Source organism: Sapajus apella, unplaced genomic scaffold (genome assembly GCF_009761245.1).
Source record: "Sapajus apella isolate SASKATOON/1434 unplaced genomic scaffold, GSC_monkey_1.0 scaffold30, whole genome shotgun sequence".
In the NCBI taxonomy this organism is placed as follows: domain Eukaryota; kingdom Metazoa; phylum Chordata; class Mammalia; order Primates; family Cebidae; genus Sapajus; species Sapajus apella.
The window spans coordinates 8,981,430-9,000,283 of NW_022436970.1; the positions used below are offsets into that span (position 1 = coordinate 8,981,430).

Consider the following 18,854-nt stretch of genomic DNA (forward strand, 5'->3'; position numbering starts at 1 on the left):
CAGGAGGGTTATTACCAAGAAACAAAAGAGTCTCCTTCGAAGGTAGTTTCACCTGTAAGGCAATCCCTTAGCCTGGTCCCTGAGGGCTTCATTAGAGTGGGGTCGTGGTGGTTTTACTGGCTTGTTAAGAAGGCTTTTCAAAGTCTTGTGTAATGATGATGAATGGCAGGGCAAAATCATGTTAACACATTGTAAACAACGCCAGGGCACAACCAGTATCTCACACTGTACTTTATTTTTCTTCACAATATTAACTAGACAGACAAGGAAAGTTTAATGGCAACGTGGCTTTTTCCAACAACACAAACAAAGTGCCATTATAGTTCATGGTGGCCAACTGGAGACTTACTTTACCTTAACCACGTAAAGTGTCCTTACCATATCTTGTGTGTGTGCAGTGTCGCAGGACATCAGCCACCCCTTAAAAGTCTCAATCTTAAAAAGAGCCATGGAAGGTAAAAGTATGAAAATCTTGATAACAAAGGCTTTTGATACAAAAACACTTATTGTACACTTATTTTTATTCAAAACAAAAATAACCCCAGAAACTCAAAACAAAAGCAAACCTTGGTTGAAAACTTAAGAAGGTATAATAAAGAAAACCACCAAAAGAAAGCTTCCCCAAAAGAGATGCAATTCACTATCACTCTTGCAAATTCTACCTGGGAGGGAAAAACTAAATGAAATGAGCTATCTGGAAGGTTTCCCAAAAGCTTTAGGTGCATGGAACTACTCAGTTTCTCTACTACAGTTCTATTTATTAATAGTCTCGAAATTTTTTTGATTCAGCGAGCCTTTCCATCCTCCACCAGTGTTTCCATCTTCTGTGCTGAGCTTGGTATGCAGAACCACCTTGTTGTCAACAGGAATGTTGGCTTAGTTATTTTTCTAGGGCAGTCCAGATGAATGGGTGCAGTACCATTCGTGCTCCATCTGGTTTTCTTTGCGTCCAGTGAGATGCATATTTCATGGCTGTCCAAGGTCATGGTTGTCCAAAGGCATGGAACAGAATGATTCACTGGGTTAAGACTAAAGGACTTGTATTATCACTTCCCAATTCAGTCTCACATTGCTTAATTTTATCTTATTAAAAATTTTTTTCTGTGTTGTACATAATAAACATTTAGAAACAGATGTCCCTACCAACCAGAAGGTTGTCATTAAATATCTTGTGGGTTAAAACTGCACATTTATTGTTTAAATACCCATTAGACATATCCAGCTTGAAACTGATACCACTGCACTGCCAAACGGAGCTGCACTTTGAGCCGTGCTGATGTCTCTGGAATCTAAATGTCGTACCACAAAGCTTCAAAATGTTTCTCATTTGTCACATAAGGTTCTTTGAAGAGGCATCACATCGACCCCAGTACAGGTCCCTCACACCCCTAGTTCTGGTTATTCTAAAAACCTCCAACTCTCTGATCCAAACTTGGGAATGTTTTACTCATTTAAAGAGTCTTCCTCCCTCCCATCCCTGCAACAAATGTCCTTTGTCCCATAATAATTAAAACAAAAAAAATCCCTGAAAGATCCAAATTGAATAACAATAAAGATCTGATTGGAACCTTCATAAGCTTGACAATGTAGAATTGTATTTCTTAAAAAGTGTGTAACCACGTTTGTCTGGGCTGCAAAAGACACCACAGAATAAGATCAGAATAGAATTTCAACTGACTCCCTAATTTCCCTAGAATGGCTTATATTTCAAGACTTTCCTGCTTTTCTCAGATAGGGTAGGTGTACATTACTAACTATAAGCGATAAGAAAGTCTAAAAACAGTCACTGCCTTAAAAGTACAATTGGAATTAGAGTTTAAGTTCACATTTATAAATTATTTGTTTTAGGATAAGTTTAACTGCAAATAGAGACTATTTGCAATTCTGTTCACTCAATGGATTCTGGAGGTGAAAGCTAGACAGGTGTTGGGATTACCCAAATTATTTACATTTAATCTTGATTATTATAACTCCTCTTGATGTATAATCACTTCCTAATTTTTCCGACTGGGCCAGAGCTACATCTTTAGATGATAAGCATTTACTAAGAAAATGAAGATCACATATAAATGGAAGGCCACATTGAACATGGAGAGGTAAGTGAGCTGTGGAGAGAATGTTGGCTTCTTGTTTGAACTAAATCAAGGTGCTCCCTTAATTCTAACTGTGATTTTAATCCAAATCTTAAGCCTGCCAGAATTTTCCACCCCTGCGAAATCTTCGGAGACGAAGTGATGGCCATAGGTCCCATTGACCTGTCGTTCCCGCCTCTCTTTCAGAGTATTTGTGCAGCGAGGGATTGGGAGGTTCTTGGATGTTCTTCTCCTTTGGGTTTTTTTTTTTTTTAGAGCCCTTGACCCCAATTTGAAAAGTGCTTATATTCTATTTGACTCTGACCCTTGCCCAACGTAAAGAGGGCTGCTTTTCATTCATAAAGAGCAGTTAAGATTCAGGTGTGAATTCCTCATCAACACACAGTAGGGATGGTTCTCTGTTGCCGGACTGCAAAATAATTAGATATAATGAAAAAAAAAAGGAGAAAAAAATGACTAGTTGAGGCTTTTATATACATTCATTGCTTCTAACATGTTTTTAACAATAAGAAAAATGCAACATCAACTACTCTTAGAGCAAGTGCAGCCACAGTACTGTACAGTTCTGGGGCCAGGCGGCTGGGCACATTTACTGTTAAAACCAGATAACAAAACCCCACAGCAAAAGGCAGCCAGCCGGCAGTTAGCCCCCATGACCTTTTAATATATATACATTTTTCAAATACTCTGTGAATCCCGTTTGAACAACAACAACAACAAAAGACAAAACAGGCTTTATATTAAAAACGTCCATGTTCTTCATTGTTACTTCTAAAGCAGCTTGGAGGATCTTACCACGTGGAGCATACTGCAAACTGACTCCATTAAAATGATTTTGGCAGGATAGCAGCACAGGATTGGATATTCCATATTCATCACTTTGACAATGTAAACCTTTCATAAAATAATATTTTGCTTAAAAATTAGAATCATTCAAAGGTCTGATCATTCTGTTCCCTGAGGCCCGCCGGGGAGGTCTGGCTCCATACCACAGGTTTCCTGCTTTCTTGGTGGGGCGTAAGCACCACTGCATTTCAGGAAGACCCTGAAGGACAGCCACCAGAAAGCCCCCGCGGAAGGAGGGCAGGAGGGCTCCGGGTGGGTCTGCGTTAAAACAGGCCATGTAAAGCAACTCTCTAAAGGTCAAACCACCATAGATTTTAATCCTCTGGTCATTCCCCATCTGGATTTTTAACTGAATGAATCTCATGGGTTTAACCAAACAGGCATGTAATCCTGAATAACATGAATTAAATGCAGAATTGCCCAGGGACGGGTAAACCTTCAAGAAACAAGGTCAAAGGGACAACAGATATATCTGTCACAATCAACAATTCTGTTGACATGGAAATGCGCGTAACTTAGTTGAAACAAAGCTCCTCAGTGGCCAGTGACATCCAGGTTTCTCTTAGGTAGCTGAGACTCAGGGCTTATCTCACCTTCTCAGAAATGCTTTTGAAGAATCTGCAACAGAAAATGATCATTTTTGCTCACAAATAGTGTATAGGCCATAACTAAATACAATTAAAAAAAACCGCTGAGATGCATGTATTTTTTAAAGCAGCTTTCGAAATATCAACCACAGCATTAAACATTGAACAGAGTACATTCCAAAGTTAATACGGATAAATGCTATATAACGCAATAATGCCACAGAGTTATTTCATCAATGTCTCAAGGCTGATTCTAAACTGGAAAAAAACAACACAGTTTCTAGTTTATTTGTTGAAGATGTCACTTCTTTTGCTACTTTACAGTTATCCTCATTGATTTTTTTTAAGTGCCCCAGGATGTACAGACAACCCCCATATTCCACACCTGGAACTTTTTCTTTTTTTTCTGTCAGGTTTTCAAATAAAACCAAACTACAATGACAAGATAATGTTTTACATGTAATTCCATAGACATAGGTCAATTAATCCATGACACCTCACTTCAATGCTTCCTTTAGGATTTATGACCCTCTCCAAAGTCATTTAAAGCCTTGCTTTAAACCGCACAGATGGGCCAAGGTCACACAGCCAGCGTGCCATGTGCTATGGCCAAAACGCGCCGTGGCTGTCACCTCTCCTCATGTTCCCAGCCTTCACCATGTCCCTCTGCTAGGAAGGGTCCAGGGCCTCTGTTCCTTCCCTCCACAGTGATACATGTCTTAAGAAGAGTTGTGGCTCCCACGCTCCACGTGAAAACGGGCCTACCTGGAGGACCCCAGGGTGACAGCCCAGCCGCGCCCCTCTATTGCTCTTTCTTGACAGTGGAATTCTGAGCTCCGTCAGCTTCCAGACATTCGGAGACCACACTGCCCTGCTGATCATCCCTGGGGGAGGCCAGTGAGGGTCCAGGCTCAGTTCTAGGACCAGGCCTCCAAGCTGGGAAGCAGGCAGGTTCTGCGGACTTCGGTCTCCTAAAAGCAGGCACTTGTGGCGGCCTGATGGTCTGGGTAACTCTAGCCTTCCTGATGCCGAAGTCACTGAAATGTTCACTTCCTCAAGTTCCAGAGGATTCTGTTTCCTACTCAGACAGAGCCAGTATTGGGAGTTGGGGGGTGTGTATCCAAAATATATGCATATACACAATCAGGGCTTAAGGTACTGGATGAATATTGTATAAATTGCTAAAATGCTTCTCGGCACAATTGGTAGCTTAAAAAAATACTTTCCTATGATTTAAGGGCATTTTTTCCCATCACTGTCCTTGGGCGTGGAAATCTCAGCGGGTATCAGGTCCATCTGAAGCTCCCAACTCTCTTCCTCCCACGAGGGATGCATCATGTGAGTCATATGCAAAGAGTCTCTTCTTCAGGCCAGGGAGGCATGGACCTCCTCCCAGGAACCCTCCCTCTGTTAATTTCACAGCCCCCAGGGCAAAGAATGCAAGTGAATGAACACCTTCTCCCCAGCCTCCAGCAGCCAGAAAGCCAGCTTCCCCAATGATCCGGTCCTTTTTCCATCCTGCTCTTCAGATGGTGAGTCAGTCCAGCCAACGACACGGAAAGCAAATCTGTGTTTACAGGCACAGCACACCCAGGTGGACCGCACGGAGCGGTTGCTTGGCAATTAGTGGTCGGATTTCCAAAGACAGGAGTTTCGATGGGACTGTCTTAAATAAATAAATCTTTTTTCTTAATAATGTAAAAAATAAATGATATTTTCCTTTGGCAGTAAATAGCTGATTCGACTTTTTGCCTGTAAACTGTTGTGTATGTCTGCATGTGTGTATGTCTCTGTGTGTGTGTGTTTATATGTTATTTTTTTCTTAAACAGCCCGCAGCTTTGTTTCATGGTACGTCACGATAATGTATATTATTTCTACTGCTTTAGTGAACCTTTTGCATATTTGTTTGGGGCAGGCGTGTTGACTTCATTTGTGGCCCAGATAGGCACCCAGGGTGATGCAAGCTCCCACCAGGGCCAAGCTGAGCAGAGTCTTCAGAGACAGCCAGGAGAAATCGAACAGAGGCCGCATGCTGGGGCCATACAGTTCCACAAAGGCATCCTGCAGTCAGGGGAGAAGAGGGAAGAAAAAGGAAAAGTGTTAGAGAGAGCGCATAGAACGGCACACCACGGAGAAAGAGGCATCCTGCCAGGGCAGCCTGGGCACCTTCAGAAGGGCCAGAGGGGAAAAGCCAACTCTCTTTAGAGGCCATGATTCAGAAAACACTGTTTTCATTAATTCAGGAAATATTTATTGAGAACATATTTACGTGCCAGGCATCTTAGAGATACAGCAGTGTATAAAATAGACTAAAAGTTCGTACATCACGAAGCTTCTATCTAGTGGAACAGTACGGACAGCAATCAAAGTAAATTATCACATGGTGTAGGAGAGAGTGCTAAGGGCCAAGGAGAAAAATAACACAGCAGAGGCGGTCAGGAAGTTTTGGAGGTTTTGCAGTTTGAGCTAGCACACCCATCCACAAAAGTAATAAAATGTAGCAATGACAATGAATATCACACTCTGATTGAGTGTTGACATCTTATCAAATGTCTGAGATATATTATTTTAGTCTTCGTACCAATTTTTTTTTTTTTTAAGAGACAGAGTCTTGCTCTGTTGCCCAGGCTGCAATGCAGTGGTGCAATTATGACTCACTGCAGCCTCGAACTGTTGGGAGCAAGCGATCCTCCTGCCTCTGCCTCCTGAATACCCAGGATTACCACACTTGGCTAATTTTTAAATTTTTTGTAGAGATGGGGTCTTACTATGCTTCCCAGGCTGGTCATGAACTCCTGGGCTCAAGTGATTCTCTTGCCACAGCTTCCCAAAGTTCTGGGATTAAAGGCATGAGCTATCTCATCCAGCTAATTCTTTGTACCAATCTTATATTTGTTTCTGTTCTGAAGGTGAAAAAGATGAGAATCACAGGGAACAAGAGACTTTTCTAACAAATGGCAGAGCCAGGCTTTGAATCCAGATCGAAACCAGCACCCTTCTTTCTGCTGATGCCCTGGTGTGGTAATGGCAGCTCTGTGAGGGCACTTGAGCGGCCGAGGGCTCCGTCGGTGGAGGGGCCAGAGGCAGCCTTGACTGGTGCAGTGCCAGCCTCTAAGGTGAAGGTTCTCCCGGAGAAAGGAAGCTGTCAGCGGGTTTCTCTTAGGTATGGCTAGACTGCATGACTACAACTCTGCATTTACTCAAGTAGCGAGCCTCACAAGGCACAAGGTCAGGGTGTGTCACTGGACATACAGTTTCCTGAAAGACAAAGAGGGCGCCTCCCTTCCATGCCCATCTTTCCACCTCAAGTCAGGTCTATACTGTGTTGTAGCAAAGTCCACCCCCGGATTGGCTTAGATTGAGCAAATCACTGAATACTCCTTTCCTAGATTTTGGGGAGATTATGTTTCACATTTGGGTCCAATGAGTATTTGGACAACTTTCTGAATGAATATTTGAATATATAAATCAGTAAATGAATTCTTTTTACTTCTGATTTATTCAGGTATGAAGAATAAAACAAGGCATAGTTCCACATGATTCCCAACAACCCTGACTCAAAGCACACAGTTTTATGACAGGAAATGGTAACACGCCATGACCCTGGGCATTGCTGTTGGGAGGGGTTCCAACTGTGTACACAGGGGCTCCCCTTCTCTGGGGCAAGGGCTGCCGTAGGGGGACCAGGGATGCTCTTGGTCTCCCCTGTGCTGGGCGTGGCCTTGGTACACTGTAGGTGTGTAGCAAATGTTTGTTCAATTAAGTTTTCTGAATACGATCATTGGTTTAAATTCTTTCTTTGGCCTAAAGCTTTACCCAAATGCTTATTAATCTAAATTACTCCTTTGATAAGTAACAGCCTCGGAGAAACCTGGGGTAGGCTTGGTTGGGGTTTAAGGCATTGTTAGGGGAAACTTCCACATGATTAAGTACAGATTTATACAATCATTTTCATGATATATGTGCCATACTTTAAAAAAATCCTTTTTTATAGTGTTTAAAACTTTTGCTTTTATAAACAATATCATGATATATCTTTATACATAAATTCTTGTCTATTTGTTCAGTTGCTTTTTTGAAGTGAATTCCTAGAAGTGACCTCAATTGACCAGTCATCAATATTGCTTCCCGACATCATGATGGCCTTGCCTTGGGCCGTCCTCGCTCTCTCATGGGGTGAGCTCCAACCAATGCCCCTACCTTTTACAAAAGGCAGGCAAGGATTTAGGGCGAGGGTCACACTGAGGGTGATCCTGCCCCCCAGGGGACATTTGGCAATCTTTGGAAGCATTTGTAGTGGTCATGATTTGGGCTGAGGGTGCTACTGGTATCTAGTGGGCAGAGGCTGGGGACGCTGTTCAATATCCCACAGCTCACAGGGCAGCCCCCAAATGCCAACAGGGCTGAGGCTGAGAATCCCTAGTTTACAAGATGCTCTGTGATCACAGGCCACAGGAGAACAAATGACCCATCCAGTATGTCAACAGTGTTGGTCAAATCAGCACCATCAGCAAGCCCAGAGGAGTGACTGCTCACCCAGCAGGCCTTCTTCATCTTTGGAGGTCCTCGGTTAACTTTTACCAGGAGAGGGCGCAAGGGCTTTCTTCTTCTTTTTAAATATCTATCGTTAAACATTTCTAAATTTCAGTGTTAGAAAGGCGAGGCAATGGACATACATAAATCATGTGTTTAGTGCCCTTAGCACAGAGCTGAGGCACAGCCATGATTGTCTGCCAAGACACACACCCCTCTCTATATACAGGGGTCCACGGGAGAGGAGGGAGCCAGGACTTCACAAGCTGGAGAAACTCTGCCTCTTCCAGAGAGCAACCAGGACACCACAGACACGGCTGCAAATGTCAGCTAGTCGGCCTGTCCTTGCTTCTGTCTCTGAGGGATGGGCAGCCTGAAACCCCCAACAGCCCAGCCAAAAGACGCCCGAATGTATCAGCACACTGGCAATAGGTTATCTGCAATTCGGCTTGACATTGAGAAGGTCGGTGGCCAGGCTCTCAATCCCCTTAGTCATCAGTGGAGTTTTGTGTGGCAAAATCTGAACCGTACTAAGCCCCTGATCATTTGTCCTCTGTGGACCTGAAGCCATCCTGGGACACCGGAGGATGCAGGGACACACTCCAGCTGGCATTTTCTCCCAGTTGGCCTGGCACACGGTGCTGGAGAGCGGAAGACATGCTGTCCCAAATATCCCCACCTCCTCAGAGCTGGAATAATTCCCTCTCGCCACCCTCACTCCCACACAATTAACAGTGCTTCTCATGAACCGAACAGGCCATTTCTGATGTGCATGACACAGGACGTCTTTTCGAGAGTGAGATGAGCTAAACTAGCGGCTCTTGACCCAAAGTCTTAGCAGGGAGGTACTGTTGCTGTGGCAGGGGGCTGAGAAGGACATGGGACTTGGAGGAGGAGTCTGGGTGAACCTTGGCTTTGATATTTTATTAGTTTATAACCTTGAGCAGATAACTCAACCCCAGCCTCATTTACTTAATCCATAGCCATAAAATTCATTATTGTGAAGATTAACGTAGGTCACTCAAAGCCATTTGTAAATTGGATATGGAACGTGAGCCTGGGGAAGAACAAACACCTTGCTCTTGCCTGTCCTCCCGCAGACCTGCTCCGCACCTACTCAACCTGCCCTTCCCCCGAGAGGTTCTGCTGATCCTGCCATTTTACAGAAGCAATTTCCCAGCTCCCTGAAGCTTTCAGATCTGAGGATGGTTCGTAATTTCCATAGGAATTATGAACTAAAATGCACGCATCCCGTGTTCTGGTTGAAGATGAAAATTGACAATCCAATGCCTACCTAGCTATCCTTCTTCAAACATTATTAGTCAGATCGTAGGGCTAGAGCGCAAGTCATTTAACCCCCCGGAGGTTGGATCTGGCCTCTAAACTTTGCGCTCCTATGATTCCAAAGCTCAAAGGAGACTCTGCGGCTTTGGGACTGAATGTCCTGAAAGCTTCTTTCAAAGAAAGTCTTCTTGCTTTTTCAAACATCCCTATTAGGGTGATTTCCGAAGTCTGTTTGAACAGTCTGTCATTATTTGTTTAAGTTTGAAAGCTGTTTTAAATAAACGCATGCTCATTTTATGTATTAAAAGCAACAAAGAGGGAAAAAGAAAACCTGGGTCGTCATCATGTGATTCGGACAAACTCCCAGTCTATATATTTAGGAAGCTCTCTGTCCCTTGCTCATGTCAGGACTGGCAAGGGCTTACCCGACTTCACAGATCACAGGTTCCCATGGAGAGGCTCGCACCAGCTCCTCCCATGAGGAAGAGGCGGGCAGGGCCCTAGCTCTGGTGGCTCTGTCCCCAACTGCTTCTCTACAAATTTCCAATTCAGAGGCCACAGAGGATCTGAGTTCCACCCAGGGCTGGCCCAAGGGAACAGAATGGCTAAACTCCCAGGCCCAGACTTGTTGTAAGGTTGGAAGCAGGCCAGGTAGGTGTGGATAGGGAGAGACTAGGGTCAAGACTCCTAAACTCAGCAGAGGTGTCCTCGTCCCTCCGGGCTGTGGAGCACTCCCACCCCTCTTTCTTTGTCTCCTGGGAGGCAGCTGCCCTCCACCATTTTTCTTTTCCCTTCAGAACCTTCAAGATATATTTTTTTAGATGGAGTCTCGCTCTGTTGCTCAGGCTGGAGTACAGTGGCTCCCTGGTTCAAGTGATTCCCCCACCTCAGCCTTCCGTGTAGCTGGGACTACAGATGCCCTCCACCATGACTGGCTAATTTTTGTATTTTTAGTAGAGACAGGGTTTCATGTTGTCTAGGCTGGTCTTGAACTCCCGGCCTCAAGTGATCCTCCTGTCTCGGCCTCCCAAAGTGCTGGGATTACAGGCATGAGCCACCACGCCTGGCGCCTTCAAGAAATTTCATTTAAACCAGGCTCCAAATAAAATGAGATTTCTTTTTTAAAAAAGGTCAGATGGTCAAGAATGGAAGAGAACATTAATCCTTAGCACTGAAAAGAATGGCATGCGGCTGGGGATATGGGCGGGGGTCCCAAAACAACGCTTATGCCCAGGTAAAGGTAAACACGGAGAGCTTCTGAATTTGGTAATGCATATCAAAAGCCTTTTAAAAAAGCTTTTGTTAGTAATTTCACTTCCAGTTATTTATTTTGAAAAAACAATAAAACGCACAGGTTATTTGTAATAGCATAAACCTGGAAACAAATGTCTGAAAATAAACGACTGATGTGATGAGTTCCACATGATGGAATGCTATTGAGCATTAAAAGCCGTACCCTAGATCTGTTGGCAAGGAATTGCGTTCCTGATGTCACAGTGAGTGAAGCAGGACAAACCGGTCAGCAAAACATGATTCCACTTTTGTAAAAACCTAACATATACATGTGTGCGTATTCATGTAGAAAAAAATAATATAAAGGAAAATGCCAAGATTTAACAGTGATTATCTTGGAAGGCAGAAGTGGGCATGGAGACCTGGCATTTATGAGGCTAACCTGATTTTTTTCCTTAGCTGTGTTTTCTAATTCAATACAAAAATGTATATTACTCTTTATGAAATATATTTTAATATATACTACGTATAGTAATGTTACATTCTAAGGGCTTACTTAATCTGAAAAAATTCCAGACTCCATAATTTGACAAACAAAAATGCTGGGAGATGATGGAGAGAGACATGGACTCTCAGGCAGCAGCCACAACCTAGAACCATGCAACAGCCCCTGGGTTAAGTGAAGACCTCCTTACACCCAGGCCCAGAAGAGCTGTCAAGAGCTCTGCCCAGCAGACCAATGAGCTCAGTGTGTGTTCTCGGCTATCTTTATATACTGGAGAAGTTTAATATGGCTTAACTGGCTATAAGCAAATGAGAAATTCAGCTATATTCTACAATCTTTGAGCTGACTATGCATGCAGACGTTATATAATCAAAGGGGATTCTAAGAGAGAAAAGTCATTTTGTCCCCAAAGAGCTTATAATCTAGAGAGACGTAATGCCTCTACGTGCGCATTTGAACTAAACTAAATCAATATGTGCCGCCATTGTGTATCCAGCAGAGTGCAAAGTCTCATCAGCAGTAAGAAGAAAGTAAAAAGAAAATCAGATCATGCCAATGGGAAGTCAAACGCAGTTATCAGATGCCCTTGATATTTTCTATTTTTCAAGACTTTATAATTTTGTCTCCATGGGGATCTCTGCGGATCTCTTCTGTCATGACAACTTTAGGGTTAGAGAGGAAAGGGACAGGAAAGGGAGAATCGCTGTAACAGAAAACTGAGCTGGAAGGAACCTCAGAGTATGTTCAGATTCCCTGCATTGGTGTAATGATGTCTAATAAAGATATGAGCTCTTTTCTTAACTAGGTGAGCTGAGTGAAATTTTGACAGGTAAAGCAAACTTCTTACAGTGTGTATTCATGAGGAAATTCATGGTGGACAGGGAGCGTGAAGGCTGGGTTTCACTTCACAGGTTAGATTGCTGGCAAGCAGCCGGTTCTTCTCTCTGCCCGGGGAACCCCCTTCCTGCCTCCTTCAGGTTGCTTCCTCCCATCCCGACCCTCCTCTGTGCCCCAAATTTGACTCCATCCCACAACAAGTCTCATCTGGGCTTCCAAGTGGTGCTGAACAAAGTCACCGAACCTTGCAGACTGGTGCTGCTGAAAACTGATGGTCTTTAAACTCAGTGAGTTCTGACACCACCTAGCAATCCTTTACCCTTTGTCAGATCTTTTCCGTTCCTTTTGATGACTGTTCCCAACAGCCACCACTTGTCTCACCTGTCTTCCTCACCTTTTAGCAGTGAATGCCACCTTTTACTTCTCTGAGAAAATGGGTTGTTGGGTGAGAATTACCACTGCTTTCCACCCTGGCCCATGCACAGATGTCCCTTTCTCCCTGTCCTTCCCTGCTTTTCTCCACCCTTCTCCCTGATTCCACCATCTCCCATTGCTTCGGGAAACTTCCTCCATCAGTTGTCCCTGCTCTCAACTACAATTTCAACCACATCCTTCCTTCCAGCCTCAGAGAGCCTCCAAATGTCCATGCTGATGTGTGCTCCACCCTAATCATTATCTTCTCTGTCTCTGCCCTCCTAGACGAGCTGCCAAGCCACACTCATCCGCTCACTTCCCACCCACATTTGAACCCACTCAGTATGGCTTCTTCCTATATTGTGCCTCTGAGACCACCCCTACAGAGACCACCAGTACCCTCCATGTGGTTAAATTCACTGGATGTAGGCTGTATCTTGCCAGGTGCTCTGATGCCCTGGACACCAGGACCACTGAGGGTCTTCTGTGACTCTGCTCTCTTTGGTCTGCCTCCTTCCTCCTGGAGAATTTCCTTTCTGTCTCCCTCATGGGCACTTCCTCCCTGGCCCATTCCAATATGTTCTTGATGCTGCCTATCAGGCTTCTGTCTGGATATTTTCTTTTCTTTCTTTGGCCAATCTCTTTCACTCTCTTGGTCTTAAATACCACCCCTATGATAATGTCTCTAACATCTCTATATCCAGTCTCACTTTCTACCCTAACTCCCAGATACTTATTCCAATTGCTTTCTAAGACATGCCGTAGGGAGTTCGAGCCTGCCCAAACTGAAGCCATCACCACTCCCTCCATCAAGCCTCCCTCTAGTTCTGTCTTCAACCTGCCGATGGCATCAAGTCAATCTATAGCTTGAGAGTCTCCTAAATGTTTTTCTCTTCCTCAGGCCCCACATTCATTAATCAGTAAATCCCATGGCCATAGGTTAGGTTCCCTTAGAAGCAGTCCCTAAGACAAAGATTTGAGTGCAAGTGGTTTATTTGGGAGACGACGCTAAGAACTCTAAGTGAAGCAGGGAACGGAGAAAAAAAGAAAAAGACCCATGCATGAGTTACCTTATTAAGCAAGTTATTGCTACTGGCAAACAGGGCTTACTCCTGCCAGAGAAATCTGAGGACCAATGTAGACCATGCATCTCTTGTTCACCCACTGAGGGGCTAGGGAGCTGGGGCATTTATACACCAAATCCTGCTATTCATTGGTTGAAGGTAGCTCCTGTGGAAGGTCAATACCCCAGCACTCCTAGCTGGCCATGTCACAGGTGAAGTACCCATCAAGGAAATAGATGCAGATGCCACATCTCTTGCAGCTGGAGGTCAAGTTAGTGAGCACTGAGGTGGCCAGGGGACAGGACGGAACAGGGAGGTAGATGCACTGCGATTTTACCACCTGAACACTTCTCTCTCGCTTTACCTTCTCTCCCCAGGATGACTGCTGTGATTTCCAGTCTGATCTCTGTGCCTCCGTCTGAGTCTTGTGCTCTGCCTTTAAATGTCTTCTGCGTACCGCAGCCAGAGTGACCCATTCAGAATCAAATCTGTTGCTTCCATGCTTAAGTCTAAAGTTCCCAATGCTCTGGCTCCAACCTAGTTCTCCTGCTCAGCTTGTCACTCTTACATCAACCTTGGTTCATGCAGAGATTCAGCTCAATCATTTTCTGCAAGCAACTTGCTCCAAATCCCTAGGTTGAGCCAAATAATCCTCGGCTGTTCCCTGTTCACGGTATTATATGAAGATCATCTGTTTAGGCCTGCTTTCCCCATTCAGCTCTTAGCACCTGGAGGTGCAGGACAACGTTTTATTTATCTTTGGATCCCTGGAGCATGTGTCTGTCATATATTAGTAACTCGGCAAATGTTTGTGGAGCTAAAATAAACCGATTTGTATTATGATACAGCAGGTTTTCCAAACATCCTAATAGATGATATTTTTTTAAAAGGGGAGTATTCAGAGGCCAAAGAAATGACTGGCTTAAAAAAAATTCAGTGCTTTATTTTTTTAGCAGTAGCCTCTAGTGTGTCCCTCCCAGGGACAGATGTTTAGCTGGTTCCCAAGGACATAGCGGGAGCTGACTGGTCCTGGTCCCTGCTATACTGGTTGCCTAATATTTTTCATATCACCCCCACTTGATTCTCCAAGAAAGGGAGCGGCATTTTCCAAACTCATTTGGCTCCCAACCCCTCTGTCACGGAGACTGCTGCTGTGTTTTGAGTATTAGGAAGACACTCTTTGACAAGTGCTGCCTAAGAGGGTGAAAGAACAATCGTGGGGACAATTACAAGACATGCAAACAGATGATCTTCATATAATACTGCAAACGGAACAGGCGAGGATTGTTCGGCTCAACCCAGGGATATGGAGAAACTTGCTTGCAGAAAATGATTGAGCTGAATCTCTGAATGAATCAAGGTTGACGTAAGAGTGACAAGCTCAGCAGGAGAACTAGGTTGGAGCCAGAGCATTGGGAACCTTAGACTTAAGCATGGAAGCAACAGATTTGATTCTGAATGGGGCACTCTGGCTGCAGTACACAGGCAAGAGGGGTAGCATTGGTGCCTGTGGTACAGGGCACGGGAGATGACCAGGGGTCAAAGGCTGTTTCCGGACATCTATGCAAACGTAGAGACCATTGGGTGCGTCCTGATCCTAGATTCCACCAAGAGGGCTAGAGACTCATTGGCAATACTACCTGTGACTGCTGCGGCCACACAGAGTCTATGGCATGCAACTGTCAGGTGAGAGAGAACGCCAGGAGAAAGAGAAAGGGTGTGAAGGAGGAAGTGGGGTAGAGAGACGCTCGTCTTGCAGAGAGAGCTCTTCACGAAGCCAAGCAAGTGTGATTCTCCTGACATCGGGCTCGGCTCAGAGCAACAGGGGCAGCAGGCCGCCCTGGCCGCTGGGAATAGTGGCCAGCAGAGCACACGCAAGGAAGTGAGGACTTTTTCTACCTGAATAAAGCATCTGGTGAGGAAGTGACTCCATTTCCCGCCTTATCATCGGCCTGGCAGGATTTCCTCCACAGCCACATTGTGCTGAATGAGTCTAGAGGGTTCCGTCTGCAGAGCAGCGTGGCTTCGGCAGCTGCACGCTTCCTTCTGTCCCCTGCGACTCTTCCTCCGGCACCCTCCCTTGACTCCCAAAATATTGTTTCCGGGTTTGGGGGAAAAGGAAAGGGAAAAAAATAATGCTTGAGCATATAACTGAAGGACACACAGCTGCCTGGGCCGGAGACGGAGAAGAGGCCCGTGGGAGCGTGAGAAGCACAAGGACTTGCCTCCCTCCGGGCTGGCAAGGACTGCTCCCCAAAGCCATCTTCAGTGCCTGGGGGTTGATCCTGGAGGAACTCTGGGCCCAGGGGGAGGGGCTGGTTGAATCACGGGCCAATGACATATGTGAAACCTAATCTCTGCGTCATTTGGATGTAACTAGAAACCTGCTGGAGACATGGCAGGAGATGAAAAACCCAAACAAAACAAAAACAAAACTTGCCCGCTTACCACAGTTGGCCCAGGGAAGTTCTGGTGTATTCTGTTATGCAAATGTAGCTGAGAATGCAAATCAGGCAGGGGCCTTCAGGAGCTGGGGAGGCTGAAAAATGAGAAGCCCAAATGGGTGCTTCCTTTCTCTGTCATTATTTTCTCAGTTTGAAAATAATGATGCGGTGGACCAGGGCAGAGGAAGCTTGGCCCCATCCACCTGCTGACGGAGACCGGAGCTGCAGCTGGCCCTTCTCAGGCTGGACCTCGAGGACTCCTTAGTCTAATTGCCTTCTGGGCTGGAGTAGAAGGTGGTATCTGGAGGGAAACACAGAGCCCTGTTCCCCACTGGCTGCCGTCCGAGCTATGTAAATACCGCAGGGAGAGGCCACCGGGCCACCTGTGGGCTCACGTCCCTCCTGTAAGAAGGTGTGGTCAGTCCAGCAATTCAACAGATGTACTTTTTTTTTTTTTTTTTTTTTTTGAGAGGAGTTTCGCTCTTGTTACCCAGGCTGGAGTGCAATGGCGCGATCTCGGCTCACCGCAACCTCCGCCTCCTGAGCTCAGGCAATTCTCCTGCCTCAGCCCCCTGAGTAGCTGGGATTACAGGCACGCGCCACCATGCCCAGCTAATTTTTTGTATTTTTAGTAGAGACGGGGTTTCACCATGTTGACCAGGATGGTCTCGATCTCTTGACCTCGTGATCCACCCGCCTCGGCCTCCCACAGTGCTGGGATTACAGGCTTGAGCCACCGCGCCCGGCCACAGATGTACTTTTGAAATGGGTGAAGAAATGCATTGATAGCAAAATGTGCTAAAAATACGTTAATACTTATGCTATTTGGTTCACCAGGTTCGTGTAATAAACCATAAAAAGAGAGACTAAGGCCGTTATCTCTATGACCTTGAAATCTCATCTTCAGTGGGCTGATTCATTCGGTAACCAAACACATTTCTGTAAGGTGCTGAGGATTTAGCTCGAAGCTAAATGAGACACATGCCCTGCCCTAGAGTAACTGCTCGGTAACATTCCCAGCAGCTTTCACAGGCCTGAGCATTTTCTCAGCACTGAATTCAAAGCACTTTGTGTCTGTAGGCCCATTTGCCCTGCAGTGGCCTTGCCAGGAGAGAAGAGACCCATGCTCCTGTCCTCATTTTAAGGCATGCCTGAAGAGGCCCTAAAGAAAGGGCATACATACACACAGGCCTCAGCCACCTGCCTGCCAGTGCTCTGGATTTAAAACAAAGTTTCTTCATTTTTCTTGCTGCCTTCCTCATTCCATTACCTTCTTTTGGCTAGAGCCTCTGAGGGCCCTGCCTATTCTGGTGCTCAGCTCTCTCTTGTTTTGGGCTTAAGCTATTTCACTGTTTGGGGGAAGTATCACTTTCCCCCTCACAAACATAAGGTGACAAACTTAATACTTTATGATATTGTGTTGAAAATGAAAATATGTCCAGCAAAAACCTTAATTATTACAACTCAACAATGAAAACCTAACTAGCTAAATTTAAAACATGGGTAAAGGATTCTGGTAGACATTTTACCAAAGAAAGGACACAAATGGCCAGCAAGTGCACGAAAAGATGCTATCATTAGTCACTAGGGAAATGCAAATCAAAACCACAAGGAGAGATCACTTCACATCCACTAGCGTGGCTATAATTTTAAAAATAGGTAGTAACAAGTGTTGGCGAGGATGCTGAGAGATCGAAACCCTCGCACACTGCAGGTGGGAATGTAACATGGGGCAGCCATTGTGGAAAACAGTTTGCTGGTTCCTCAAAAAGTTAAACAGAGTCCCTACATGACCCAGCCATTCAATTCCTAGTGTATGTACCCAACGGAACTGAAAATGCACGCTCCCACGAAAACTTGTACACAAATATTCACATCAGCATTATTCATAGGAGCCAAGAGTGGAAAAGACCCAAATATCCACTAACTGATGAACGAATAAACAAAATGTGATCTACCCATACAACAGAATCTTACAACTCAGCCAAAAAAAAGGAATGAGGAACTGGCACATGCTACAACATGGATGACCCTCAAAAACATGATGCTAAGTGAAGGGATCCAGGCACAAAAGGCCACCCACTGTATGATTCCATTGATATCAAATGTCCAAAATAGGCAAGGCCATAAAGACAAAAAGTTAGGTTAGTGGTGGCCAGAAGATGGGGAGAGGAGAAGACTTGGGAGTCACTGCTAATGGGTACAGGGCTTCTTTTTGGAGTGATGGAAAAGTTCTGGAATTAGCTAATGGTGATGGTTGTAGAACCTTTTGAACATGCTAAAAACCAACACGTTGATCACTTTAAATGGAATTTTATGGCCTGTGAACTATCTCTCAATAATTATATTCCTTACACGACATGAAGAGGTACTAAACTATTTTTTGAGACAGAGTCTCACTGTGTTGTCCAGGCTGGAGTGCCAGGGTGCAATCTCAGCTCATTGTGACCTCCGCCTCCTGTGTTCAGGTGATTCTCCTGCCTCAGCCTCCCAAGCAGGTGGGACTACCGGGGCCTGCTAACATGCCTGGCTAATTTTTGTGTTTTTAGTAGAAACAAGGTTTTACTATGTTGGCCAGGCTGTCTTGAACTCCTGACATCATGATCCACCCACTTTGGCTCCCAAAGTGCTGGGATTACAAGCATGAGCCACCATGCCCAGCTGGGACTAAACTATTTTTATGCCATATGGAATTCCACAGAAGTACTGGCTTGTGATGCATCCTCTGCTCATAGTGTATGAGGAATGGGACTCTGCTGGTTAGAAAATGTGCACCATTCTCATTCTCCAAAAGAAAAAAGGAAGAAATGGCATGATTTGTGTCCTGGATGAATTAGGATGGGATGGGTGAGCACCGGGGCACTCCTGCTTGTAGGTGAGCGGCTCAATTCACCTCTGGGGGCTTCAATTTTCCTCATCTGAAAACTCCACCGTAGTGAACCTCCAAGAAGTCTCCCTCCCTCCACCATCTGGGCTTACCTAGTTAGTGACCTTATTCCTCACCCTTTCTCGT

At 45.1% G+C, this 18,854-nt stretch overlaps 1 protein-coding gene across 1 annotated transcript in view; it reads right to left on the reverse strand.

The window, feature by feature from the left end:
* Positions 1–215: 215 nt before the first annotated feature.
* Positions 216–18,854, reverse strand: part of BCL2 (BCL2 apoptosis regulator) — a 199,484-nt gene continuing 180,845 nt past the window's right edge. The window contains exon 3 of the mRNA XM_032293682.1: positions 216–5,588. Coding sequence (XP_032149573.1) covers positions 5,454–5,588 — 135 coding nt within the window. The 3' untranslated portion in view covers positions 216–5,453. The remainder of the gene's footprint in view (positions 5,589–18,854) is intronic.